This window comes from Diabrotica undecimpunctata, chromosome 2 (genome assembly GCF_040954645.1).
Source record: "Diabrotica undecimpunctata isolate CICGRU chromosome 2, icDiaUnde3, whole genome shotgun sequence".
In the NCBI taxonomy this organism is placed as follows: domain Eukaryota; kingdom Metazoa; phylum Arthropoda; class Insecta; order Coleoptera; family Chrysomelidae; genus Diabrotica; species Diabrotica undecimpunctata.
The window spans coordinates 70,817,117-70,831,450 of NC_092804.1; the positions used below are offsets into that span (position 1 = coordinate 70,817,117).

At 30.3% G+C, this 14,334-nt stretch overlaps 1 protein-coding gene across 2 annotated transcripts in view; it reads right to left on the reverse strand.

The window, feature by feature from the left end:
• Positions 1-391: 391 nt before the first annotated feature.
• The window catches only part of Frl (formin-like protein), a 268,117-nt gene continuing 254,174 nt past the window's right edge, over positions 392-14,334 (reverse strand). Inside the window, exons 14-15 of one of the 2 annotated variants that reach the window (XM_072523090.1) lie at positions 13,915-14,031; positions 392-3,107 (exon numbers count right to left, since the gene is read on the reverse strand). In XM_072523090.1, coding sequence (XP_072379191.1) covers positions 2,895-3,107; positions 13,915-14,031 — 330 coding nt within the window. In that variant the 3' untranslated portion in view covers positions 392-2,894. Of the gene's footprint in view, positions 3,108-9,775; positions 10,730-13,914; positions 14,032-14,334 lie in introns of those variants that run through there. The other variant, XM_072523091.1, reaches the window with a different exon arrangement.

The following is a 14,334-nucleotide window of genomic DNA, read 5'->3' on the forward strand; positions in this document are numbered from 1 at the left end:
TAAATAAGCTTGTTAGGTACTTAACTATAAAAGATGTTTGTATACGTACACTTAAGAACTACAAGGTTATTAAATTTTAGAAATATATTTATCTTAGAATCATCGCAAAAATTAGTTTTTCTTTTGGGCACAACATGTACAACTCTTCTACAGAAAAAATAATTAAAACCAATTAAGAAGGTAAAGTATGTCTCAAAGTGTATTGTATTGATGTTTCCTTTTTAACCTATTGAGTGTTTATAGTCAAATTATATTGCAAATATTAATATATATATATATATATATATATATATATATATATATATATATATATATATATATATGTATATATATATATATATATATATGTATAATATATATATATATATAATATATATATATATATATATATATATATATATATATATATATATATATATATATATACGTTTGAAATCACAAATAATATTTTATACCGTTCTTTGTTCGAATTTTCAAAATAACGAGTAATGGAACGAAGAAATACATTCCAGGATTGGCCAAGCAATCTCAGCCACTAGACAGTTACACGGCATACTGTGGAGTAATAAAATAAGAAAAATAATAAAACAAAAATTTATAAAACAATAATAAAAAGTAATGGGTTGTACGACGCCCAACTCTGGGAACTAAATCAAAGAAATAAATCAAAAATTAAGACCATGGAAATGAACTATCGGAGACGATGTTACTTACTCACTAGATTTGATAAAGTGAGGAGCGAAGATATCCGGAGAAAAATGGAAATTGATCTAGACATAATAGACACAATTGAAGCCAAAAAACTAAACTGGTATGGACACCTGCAGAGAATTCCTGAAAACAGATGGTCAAAAAAGATAAAAAAATGGACTCTAATTCCACTAGAAGAAGGAAACGAGGTAGACCAAGACGCTCCTGAAGTCGAAGATGCAATGACAGTTAGAGATTTAAAAACTGAAAATTGCTTCGACAATCGCTGGAAAATAGAATGCGGGAAACCGCGTCTTCTGTAGAAAACTCCATAGAAAAAAAATAATGAAAGAAAAACGTCGAAGAGATATTTCGTTGAGACAGAATTTAGGAACAATGGCAAACACAGATCGAAGCCGGTTACCGGTAAAGAACTTTTTGATTTGATAAGAAGATATATGTTGCTTTGATATTTCATACAGGTACCATGAAATTAAATAGACTACAAAACTATTGGAACAATATCCGCTTTTAAATTTGAAGTAATTTTTTTCACACCGAAGAGGCGATGTTCTCATTTATTATAAGTTGCCTATTTTTTGCCAAAAAGTCCGAAACACCGAGCAATCACAGATCGTCCATTGATTGGTGATTTTCCATCAATTCTTAAAAAAATAAACGCAAGTATAATACAAGCTTGAAGATTCATATGGTCATGGGTTGTATACGGTCGTACTAGTCGTATTACAATAGTTGAAGGTTAATTAGATACAGGTCATTCCATTTATATACATAATTTTTGTAATTCTTTTGAGGTGACCAAAAAGCTTACAGCTCATCTAGTCGATTAACTGAGCTTAAGAATATTTTGACGGCAATCAAAAACCTAAGAGAGCAGATAATTAAGGTTAAAGTCATGTCTGGATGTTGAACTGATGTGCTTCGGAATAACCCGTACATGCGAACGGATAGCAAAGTTAAAATTTAGAAACCCTACATCAGACCGGTAATGACCTAGGGAATAGAATCACAAGAAGACAACAATAAAACCAAAAGTAAGCTATGTGCAAGCGAAATGTAGACGCTAAGAGCAATATCAGGGAAAACAACAACGGACGGATTAAGAAACAACATCATAAGGGAATAATGAGGCGTACAACATGTAGTGAGATGGGGTAGGCAAAGACGAAGAGACTGGTACAATCTTGTAAAAGGGATGGAGGAGCGCCGGCTACCAGTAATTGCGCTATAATGAAAACCAGCTGGCAAGCGACCACTGAAGAGACCACGAAAGAGTTGGAGAGATAGCTGGTCGTCTACCTCTCAAGAAATACGTCAGCAACGGATTTAACAGATCGTGAGATTTACAGATCCAGTCGAAGTAAAAATTTGACCAACATGACACAACAATTAAATTACTAAATTTACTAGACAATGGAAACTAAGTTTAGTGAATAACACTTAGTGTACTGGTACGCTTACCTACATATCGGATGAGCAGAGCAACGAGATGGTAAATTACTTAGGTAAAACAAACATGAATCAGCAAAAATCATCAGCAATATTGATGACAACAGCATGGGTGGCGCTGATAACATGATGAGATGAATCTTTACTATCCCTGAGACAGAAGGACGCTGAGGTGATATAAAACAATTATATTAAACTCATATTGTTTTTCAGGACGAAGATGATAATTCTACGAATTTAGGCTATCAATCCTAGAAGACGTACAATGTAGTCTGCAAGGCTAAATCCAGAGACCAAACGTGTTGACAAAAATTATTTCTAAAGCGAACAGTAAGTGGCAAAAGATATAAAATGCCGACGTAAAGGTAAATCGGATAACGCGGGAAAAATTAAGATAATAACTTTGAGACATTTAAAGTCGCTTTGTAAACATGAAGCATAACTAAACACCAACTGACTCTTCGAGACAACAGTTCTTCAAGTTTTAGGGAAATATGGCATTTGGCAATATAAAAAATAAATTCTCTTGTAATAACGTTTTATATCTTACGTTTTTATAAATCTAAATAATAAAATTTCAAAATAAACTGATAAATAAAATAAAATGTAATGTTTGGTTAAAATAAAATCGATTATAGGATCATTATCTACTTTTACGTAACAGTCATAGATTGTACATTTTTTTTTTAATTGGCGAACTTCAAAATATAACTTAAAACCTAAAAAAACAATATTTACACTTCCATCTCCTCCAAAGTTTTAGACAATCGATTATTATCTATCCTTCTCCTTTGACTCCGTCTTACGGCATCTGCTCTTCTGTATGGCTCACTCTTTAATCCTAATAAGATGTCCTCCAAGGCCCCGTTGTAGACTTCGTCTTGTTGAAGTAATTTCTTTTCTTGTACCATCCTCGTTTTTGTTTTTAGTTCATTTATCACAGCCTCCTGTATCAATTTCAGTTCGTAAGAGAATTTTTTGGTATACTATGCGACTCAGATTTTTATGTCTGAATTAAGTAATTGATAAAAGCAAATGCCACCGTCAAAATGCCCTCAGTTGAATTTTTAGATGAATTATGACTTTATAAAAAGATAAAAGATACGTACATATAAGATGACAATAAGTTACAAATATTTATATATTATAAAAATATTATGGTACCCAATAGCTTGCTTTAACGTTTTATGGTTATGAATAAAAAGAGCGCAGCCTATTGAACAAAATATTAACGATTCCTTTGGCACAAATATGTAGCTAAGTAGTTGATAATTGAGGTCAATTAGTATAATAATCACCAGCTAAGCAGAACCAACGCCAGGCAACTCTAACATTTACGAATGTTTATAAGAACTTGATAATAATGAGTGATATATCTAACAAAGTGTTGTGTCGTGATCGGTGTCGAAACCGATCACGTGAGAGCAGAACGAAAATGGGGACCTACGCCGGTTCTTTTTAGTTGGCAACTACTATATATGTATTTCAAATAGAATATTCTCTACTTATTTTAATTTTGAAATCTATTGGAAAATATATTTAGTTTCTTTCGTAAACGATAATTATTTCCGATTTATTTGTTTATGTAGTGCGAAAAATTAGTATTCCTAAAATTAATTATTGGTGCTGGACAACTTTTTAAAAATGTTTTGTTTTCAATATTTTCAATGCCCACTTAAGGTGTATGTATCCACTTTATTAGCAAAAGCACCTAAAAGCCAGACATATTTTAAATGGTACCCATATATGGAGTAAAGATTTTTTAAAGCTCAACTGGATTAAGATCCAGAGATTGCGCTGGTCATGGAATTAAAAGAATTGCGTCGTTGATCGAACACAATTTTTGAAGAATAGTAACGGCAAATATGTACAGGGTGATTGATTAGTCTGATAAAGTTCAATAGATCCGCTAGAATAATAGATGACAATAAAAGTTAATAACAAAAATTGTAGGCAAATTGAAGGTTCACATTACAAAATTAGTTAGAATATTACAAGATGTTAATAACATAGTGGCAGACCAAACTTATGTTTTTTTTTAATGGAACACCCTGTATTTTATTTTATTTTCGAAATCTTCTTCACTTTCCCATCATAAAAATATAAAGTTTTGTCATGTTATACAGGGTATTTACACAGTTATAACCAATTTTTTATGAAAATCGTAACAAGTTTAACTCCCTGTATAATTAAAAAGAAGCACAATAACAATGGTCTATGGCTGCCATATTTTTTATCAATTCCAAAATTTTCAAAAATGACTAATATTACTAATTTTGTTTATATTGAATACAGGCTGAGTCAAAACGCAAGTACATTATTTTCTCAGTAATTTTAAATAGTACACCCTGTATTTTATGTCACTATCGAATAGTACCATTACGATTACTTCAATTTTTTTTTTTAATATTCCCTATCTATAAATTATAAAGTGATAATAGAAGGCAAGAGAACTTGTAGCGTTTTTTTTTCATCCTGTATAAGGTTTTAATCTGCGTATTATAAATCTTCGAAAGAGAAACACTTGAATTCCGAACGAAAAGCCATACTATACTGGATTTATAGATTGACGGACTGTAGACGTAGACGCACTAGAGACGTAACAAACGGACTGTAAATATTATTTCAATTTATAAATCGACGTAGTGGAATTTTTTCGCATGAGTGGAAACAGTTGCTAGAGTTAGTGACCAAGATACGATAATATCCTTTTAGTATTTATTATTAATATTTTATAAATTCTTAACGTTCATTGTAACAAATAATCAACAAAATCAAAATTCGAATATGTTGATAAACAACTTTACAAAATGGTGGGCGGGCCAGACAGTTCACTTTGGTTGACAGCACAAAATTCTTTCTTATGATTGGCCAGACGTAAGTAACGCACTGAAAGTTGGCCAACTCTTCCGTTGCAGTGCGTTTCACTTACGTTCCGTCATGCGTTTACGTTCATTTATAAATAAGAGTACACAAAATTCTATGTTGATCTTTTTCCAGTGTGTCTACGTTTACAGTGCGTCAAACTATAAATCCAGCTCAAGTGTTTGTTTATACAGTCTTAATTTCACCGAATAAGGCTTTCTTTGTAATAATTGCGTCTTAAAAGCGTCGATTGAGATATTGACTAGACTTTTTGTCGAGACAGGCGATGTTTGAACATCTTTTTAGATCAAATGTATCTTTGACACTAGTATTATTTGGTGATAGTATGCAGTTAATTAAATAGTACCATGTAAATCAAAATATATAGTGACCCAACAAGTTAAAACGAAACGAGAAATAAAAATTAATTTAGTACAGAATGGATCATCCTTAATTGCAATAGGTATAGCTACACAAGTTCACAAGTTACTGTAAGTTTTTACCTCCGTTTATGTATCCTGCAACAGCAGATTCAATAATTCTACAACATTTCATGTCCCTTAGTGTCAGTGTAATGTTCTGTAACGGTCCTTATACAGCTGATCATTTGAGTCGTCGACTTCCATTGCCACGCGCAGCGTTTCTTGTAGCGCTCTTAAGGATTGTGTAGAGTTATCTTAAGTTGGGGATAAGACGTAGCCTTTCTCTTTGTTCATATTCTCTGAATGCCTTTTAACATTTAGATAGAATAAAAGTATAGTTATTTAAAAAGAATTTGTGTTATTTAAAAAGAATTAGCTGTGGAAAAGTCCACAGCTAATGCATCTTTGATGCTGGTGCTGGATTTGAGTTTTAACATGTTCTACATGTTTTTCATATATATTTCCATATCGCTTCTACACTCGTAACTGAAGAGAATCTAGATGAAAGCCAAATCTGGATTCGTCGATGTCAATAACTTTTCATTTTCATAATCATTTTCACCCCAGTTTTGAAATTCGTGACCGTACTGAACCTTCACAGAGTGATTGCCTCTAAAAATAGTTCAGTAGCAAGTGTTGCTCAGCCGCATCTTGAGTTTCCCGAAAATGTCGCCATAATTGCGAAGTTAACTCAGCTTGCAGTATATAAAAAATTTATCACTTGGCAAATTTAACACTGTCAAAGACTTCTTTTAAAGCCTATAAATGTAGTCTTATGAGCCGTAAGTTCAAGTCTCTTTTATTATTTCTAAGTAACAGCATTATAAATTCATTACAAGTTTCATTTAACATTTTCCTATTACGAACATTCAGTAAAAAAAAATTCACCGTAATAATTTCCTTAATCTACAACAATGCCATTGTTTTGCGTTCTTTTACTAAGAATAAAGAAATAAAAATGTATTTCTCGAAAGTTGTATACTAAAGAGTACTAAATTAATATCAGGAATACTACATTTCAACAATCCTAAAAATAAAACGAATTTTTATCACAAAACAAACTGTCAGTGTGACAACCATTGATAATATTATAATTTATAGCAAATATATTACAGTCCAGTCAGATTAGACAAAAAACCTAACCTTGCATGGCGAACTGCTCTTAATTTTAATATTCTAAAGGGGGTCAATAAGTTAATCTTGAATTTAAAGGAGAACCATTTTTGCTCAATATCTCCGCCAATTTTTTTTATTTAATATCTCGGCCATGTTCAACCTTTCGACAAAATAGAGACACTAAAATTCAGGGAAATGCGATTTCCTACAATTGTTTTTTACAAATTTTTTTCGTGTGCGGTAATAATACCGTTTTTTCGTCAACGGTATTATCAACATTACTACATAAATGTGCATAAACAAATAGGTAGAGACTTATATTTCATACAATTTTGACCTTTTTTGTTTTGTTTCTAAATTCAAAATTTGAGGTTCTACGTATGCGGTAAAGGCGAGGGCGTAAGAGCTTGCGGCGATTTGTTTTATATATAAGATTTAAGGTCCTACGCCTATGACAAGCCTAACGAGACACAAGCAATTAACGAACCCTAGAAGCTGATATCATCAACAACAAGCTATAGAAGAAACGAACCTACAAATATTAATTTTAGTAAAAAAATGAAAGAGATTAAAATTGTATAAAATATAATTCTCTCCATTTTTCTTTAGGTACATTCATGTCGTCGTAAAGATAATAATAAATGAGATAATTCAATAGTAATTATTATTTTCATATAAATAGTGCATAAATTATGCACTATTTTCATCCGTATCTTGGAGAAATTCGACCGCACGAAAAAATTTGTAAAGAGAAATTGTAGGAAATCGCATTTGCAACAATTTCAGTTCTTGCCATTTTTGTTGAGAAGTTGAAAATGGAGGAGATATTGAGCAAAAACGGTTCTCATTTAAATTCAAAATGGCGGCTAACGAAACGGTTGGATTCAGTTGCGATTTTAAATATACATTACTATTGACTACTAAAGATTAGAACAATAAAATTTGGGGTAACATGCCATGCAAGGTCAAATGACATTGGACTATTAAAACAGCGTAGCATACAAAAATTGTATCATATTAATTAATTAAAAATCATATTAATTTTTGTTTTAAAAGCATTATTCAAACTTATGAAATAAATGATAATTTACAATTTGCACTAATTTCGTGTAAACACACAAATCGTATGTTTTTAATTATTATTATTTATTATATTATAAATTCGAATGTTATATTTGCGTATGATTTCCCCAATTTCTTTGTAACTTCAAATTTTCATAAGGGTACATAATAAGGAATAATAAAATATTAAGCCAATCAAAATTGGACAATTTGACAAGACGGCACCTGATGTATTTTCACCAGACTTACAAATCCAAGTCGTGTTCTACTTGTGAACGAATAATTTTGTTTTTGTGCAATTTTACATGGCAACTAAAGAATTAGTTCTTGATATCTGATGCTAAGAAGCGCGCGACTCGACTCTATCTCCTTTTCTAATGTCTTTGGAAATACTTTATGAAAAATTACAAAGTAATACGTATTATTAAATATAAAGTATGCATACCAAATTACAGCGCTTAAATGAAATACAGAAAACAAAATTTCAAACCAAGAAATAAAATACATTTATCTTAAAATATTCATGAAACAGGTAGTATTTAGATTTCTGTAATTGGATAGTGGTAATAAACCTCCGAAAGGCATATGATATAGTTAACTTTATTTTATCTACTCAAATATTTTTCTATAAAAAGGCTTTCTCAATTATTTTTATTTTCCGTTTTGTAATCAAAATATGAAAGACGTTTCTACCTGTGTACGAAACCCCTCTAAAAAGGGTAAAATCTTTATTTTTGTACCGTTTGTTCCTTCGCATATTGCATTTCTGCATTTTCTCATCGAATTAGGATCCTAAGACGGAGATCATTTTCATCCTAGTTCATTCCATTCTAAAATGGAGATCACTTGCATACTAGTTTGGTGACCCACTTTCAACCTAGTTTGGTTCCTTTCTGTCTCAGTTTGTACGAAGAACTATTTTATCTGTCAGGGCGATGTCTTTATCTCAATCCAACCCTAATTTGAAGGCCTCCTTTTATCCAAGATTCGACTGATGTCGAAGCCAACCATACGGTCTTAATCTGATTATCTAAATAATTGTGAGTACGTGTTTCTATTTTAAGCCAAGTCAAGTGAGGCTGCTTTAATGTTGAGAAAGTTTATTTAACAAGATAAGAGACTGGATTTAGTTACGTTATAGAATTTAATATTTACAATCAGCTTTAATAACGAAATATATTTCATTATTCTTATTATTTGATGTTAATTAATATTTTTGTGCAGTCTCTTTATTTGATTGCATTTTTTTCATTTTAACACAGTTAATCCGTTGCAAAAAGGTTATTTAGGACGTTTTTCATGTGTTTATGCGTATATAATTTAAGACCTTTTTTATTTTAACATTCTCTATGATATTTGCACTTTACTAATATTTCCATTCCGTTTTAATATGCATATCATTATTTTTAGTCTTTCTCTTTGTTTTATTAATATCCCATTTCTGTTTTTTCTGGGACTTGTTTTTTCCATGTTCCTTTTTGTTTTTTTGTGTCAAGCTTCCTTGTGTTTCTCACCTATATAAACGACCTCGCTCATAATCTACCAGGACTGAGCAAGGGTACATTCGAGTCACATAGTACATCAGTGTTCTAAGTTTGCTTCTTAGTAACTTAGTTCACTATTATGGTACAACGTTACACGATTGCGAAGAGCTACGACTTTCGTAGCTCTTCGAAGATTTCGTAGCTAAAATCGATTCAACGTCAAATGGAGAGCTAGTAAACTACAGGTACGATTGGTTATCGTGAAATAAAATATTTCTTGTTTTATTAAGAGCGTAGCTGCAATGCTTTTTCAATGCATTCATTTTTTTCGAATGCTGAGAAAACTATTAAATATTTTTGAAAAATTTAAAAGCAGAAATACAAGATTACATTATTACCGAGGGCCGAAAGTCCCTTAGAATAAACAAAAAGGTTTTTTGAATAAGATATTTGAAATTAAAAATCACACTTAATTTTCTCTTCTTTTTCACCCCTGTAACTTACTAAAATAAACATTATAGAAGTTTTCAGGGACTTTCGGCCCTCAGTAATAATGTAATCTTTCATTCTGCGTTTAAATTTATCAAAAATACCCATTAGTATTCTCAGGATTTGAAAAAAATGAATGCATTTAAAAAGCATTGGTCCGAAATTTTGCGCCTACGCTCTTAAAGCGAAAATCCTTAAGGCATGAAAGATTTCTGTTCATTTCTTTTGGCTGGTAAGGTAATATTTTTAAACTTAAATCTATAAGATTAAATGGCTTTCTGTAATTTTTTTGTTTTTCTGCGTTTCTGCTGTTTGGAAATAACGAGAGTAGCAGAGTAATATTGTCTCTTACGGCAAACAAGGATAAGACCAATATTAACTGAGTAGGCTTCTTCAACTATCTATTGGTACAAGTTAAATTTTTAGGTGTTTTAAAAACATCTGTATGTTATTAGGTATTATATTACAATATTGCTTCTTTTTGTTTATTGCTTGCAAACAATAACTAAGAAATTTGCACAGGGACTTCATGCATCATCTTTAGTTATATTCAAAACAGAGCTTGCAAAATCTTTGGAGCAGTTTTTAGGAACAAAAAATGGAGGCGGGAAGAATAATTTATTTTTTATCATTCTATAACGTAACGTAAACGTAACAATTTATTGCATTAAAATCAATCGATCGAAGTTTCATTTATTTTTCTGTCTAGGCATATTCTACAGATTATGTATTACCAATATAATTAGTGTATGGAAATTAGTTCTTATATTTTTCTTTTAACACAGAAGCAAATATAAAAATACCTACATAACGGATAAAAGAACAGGTGTAATTTTGGATATCTTTAATTTCTATAGACAACTTTAAGTATTATCTAGTAAGTAAAGGTAATTGTTAAGTAGAAACCGTTAAGTAGAATAAATGTTTATAGAAAGTAAAGTTCCATTGAAAATCATAAAATATTTCCAAATTATTTGACGAAAGATAGAGTTTAGTCGAAGCATGATAAAACAATGGGTTAATCTTTGAAAGTTTTAGTTATACTGTGATAAGATGGCATTGTTCTGTCTAAATACTTTCACTTTTTTAATCTTCGAGTATCTTTGCCAAAAAGTTTGGCAATTTTGGCGGCTGAAAATATGAAAATAACAAAAGATAGTGTTGTTGATCGATGAATGTAAAAAAACTATTTCCATGCCAAAAAAGTACACAAATTTAGTCACAGTACGTTTTGTTAATCGACAAGTTAAAACCATTGTTAGAAAAATGCAGTTACTTTTAATATATTACTCTAAGAGAAATTTTTTAACGGAATTAATAAATGTTTATCTCCTAAACTAAAAAAAAATAACGTGAAATAGGCATCATTTTTAGTTTACACAGTGTTTAAAAATAATGTAAAATGTTTATGTGGGCGTTTTGTAATTGATTTTGGAAATTAACAACTCATTGTAGATCAAAAAATGAATATTATTTTCAAATTTGGTGAATATATGCTCTTTCAAAAAGTAATACTTTGACATGACGTAACTTTTGAAAAATTTAGCCAGTGACGTCCAATTTGTGTTAGACGCAATCTTATTTTTTTTAATCTATATTATTTAATATAATTAATTGGGAATAAACCTCAGAAATTCCGAAACTGTTTTCTTGTGGCATGTTTAAGTTACAATATTGTATTTGTATGGGATTAAACCATTCTCGATTGTAATGAAAATTACATTTTACATTTTATTTTGACGTTTCGAAATCGTTTTCAATTTATTTTTATGAATTAAGAAATCCTGTTAACTTGTAATGTTTATCAATTGGCACTTTGCGGCAGCTAATTCGATAGTTAACTTACTTGAACTCAATCTTGTAGGCAAATAGCCATGTTTTGAGTTGAAATTCTGAGGGTGATTTCGTAGTTAATTTTAGATGATGTGTCTCTGATCTTATATTGACTCGTTAATGTTGGTTCTTATTGCTGACTTTTCCTTTCAGTATTAATAACCAGAGTCTGTTGCATTCTGTTGCTGAGTTTGCTACACATTATGGGCTGCGTCTTTGTTTTTTCTTTTTTCTCTCTGAATGAATATTGATGCATCTTTCCATTGCTCATTGTCCCAGGCACGTTCGCATATCTGGGATCTTTCGAAATCTCTGTTTTTGATATATGATTCATGATTATTTATCCTAACACTTAGCGGCCTTGAGGTCTCTCCCACATAAAAATTGTTGCATTTACAAGGTATTTTATAAATGTAGCTTTTTTATCTCTCTTGTGTGTGATGTTTGGTTTGGTTTTGGATAAAAAGGTCCCAGTGTGTTGGTTGTTGTGACTTATTTGTGTATTTATTTCCTATCCTTTTGAATGTTTCTGATAAGCCCTTACATATAGTAAGTATTCTTATCTTCAAATCCTTGTGAGCATTTCTGGATAATTTTTGGTGTCTTGCTGTTTCCTTTCTTCAATCTTACGAAATTTCTTGTTTATAAATGACAATGGATAATACTTTTTTTAAAGACCTTAGTTAACAGGTTTTTTTTTTCTGAAATGCGCTTTCGTTTAAGCAGGTGTTTTGGGCTCTATCATGTAGTGATTTGATGATTCCATTTTTGATATTTATGTTGTGGTTTGAGTGATAATTTAAATATCTGTTGGTGTTGGTTAGTTTCCTGTAAACTTTGGTTACATATCTCGTATACTCTTTTGTGATTAACACAGAAAAGGTAGTGAGTTGTTGTTTTTTATTGTGGTGAATTTGACTGATACTTCTATACAGTTGATGTCCATTAAAAATGTATCCAGTGCTTCTGGTTCATGATACAAAAAAATATACAATCAATTTCACCAAAAAAGACACAATGAATACAACAGTTGTCAGTATTTTTTTTATTCTTTTTGTTTTTCTGCTAAAGAAAATTCACTCAGGTTGAATATTTTCTATGAAGATAGATAAAAGAATCCTTTTTTATTTTTTCCATAAATATTGTAACATTAGTACCAGTGCAGTATTATTAATGTATTTGGGATAGGGTGCATTCTGGATTTTTTTTTTGTATGACTAGTAATTTGGCAATGAAAGAATCCCTTGTTTTTATTGTTATACCAAATTTGTATGTCGATTGTAAATCTCCGACATACATATCATAATATGATAATGACCAAGACAAATTCATAATTTTTTAATTATATTTATTTTTTTTTGTGAATAGCATTTATTAGCATAGAGTGCTTTTGAAATTCAATATTTACTAGGTCGTCACGGGAAACAATAATTTAAAAGTATAATTTTTTTAAATGGACATTTCAGCTTCTTAAAGAATTCTAATAAGTGTACTAAAAGACTGTACAAAGTAAGTGTGATTGTCTCTTTTTATTTGGTTATATAATGATTTAGAAAAAGAATAAACCTGTTTATTATATTTTTTTAAATTTTCTATTTTTAAATGAATCCTTTAACATCTTTTTATTTAGTTCGATTTTTTTTATATTCTACTTTTTTTCAGTTAGTATGATTCTTTTTTAATATACTATCTTTCTGATTTGGTACTTGATACTAAACCGTTTCTTCAGTAGAGACAAGAGCGATCAGAACAGAAGTATCCTCAGTCTATATATTTTAACCTACTTCGCTGTTATCAAAACACCTAGCAGTTGGTAGTATTAGCAGTATAAATTTTTTTTTCTAAATTTCAAAAGGCAAATTATTATAACATCATTGCATAAATTGCAACAGAAATTAAATAAAGAAAAAAGAACATTGATACATACTGAACAAAAGAACACCATTAATTCCGTTAAAAAATGTTTACTTTATATTCATTTCAATGTCATGTTTACCAATAACACCAACTATGATATAGTTTACTATAATCAAAACTTATGTTGTGAATACGTAAACAATGCGGCACTTTTTCACCAATTTTGCACACGTTTTTGTGTAACGAAGGTTTTTAGAAACAAAGAATGCAGCAATTTGGAAAATATATTTACAATATAAAAGTATAAACGATTTTAATACAAATTATAGCATGCTAAACAGAATATTCGCATTCATATTCCATGGTGAGAAAGTATTACTTAACCTCAGTGGTAGCAGTTGTAAAACATGATGAGAATATTGAAGTTATATCTACAAGCAAGCAAAGAGCAACATGACTAGCGAAAAGTAAGTTTACAGCAATTTCTAGTCTGTATTCATAAATTTATTTCAAAAATAATACTTCCTTTGCGGTAAACATACTTACTAAATTTATGTAGAAAATAACAAACTACAGAGTTAGATAATTTAAGCACAAATTTCTACAAAAGCAATTTCGCGACGTACCTGCTGCTTTTTCTGATTGATTTTATTCCTCTTTTGAACATCTTCGTTTGTTTTGTTGTTGGCATTTTGCGCAGCTAATTCCAAACGTCGCCTCTGTTCGTTTTCTTGATCCGTTGTCTATAAAATAAAAAGATATTTATAAAAATCATATAGTGGGCTTATTTATATTCTCCATAGAAACAAAAAAACACGAAGTTTTTGTAACATCTTAAATCTATCAAATTCATTTAATTAATTTTAAAAGAGTACATTTTAACATTTACTTTATATAAATAGTTTTTTATGTTAATAAAATGTGGGTTACAATAATCAAAGTATTCAAATTATCCCAAAAAAATCATATCCAGTGAGTCAAATTATCAATATTCAGATATTTATGAGTCCCTGCCTGTCTTACAAAACGCATGGTGATAATTACTC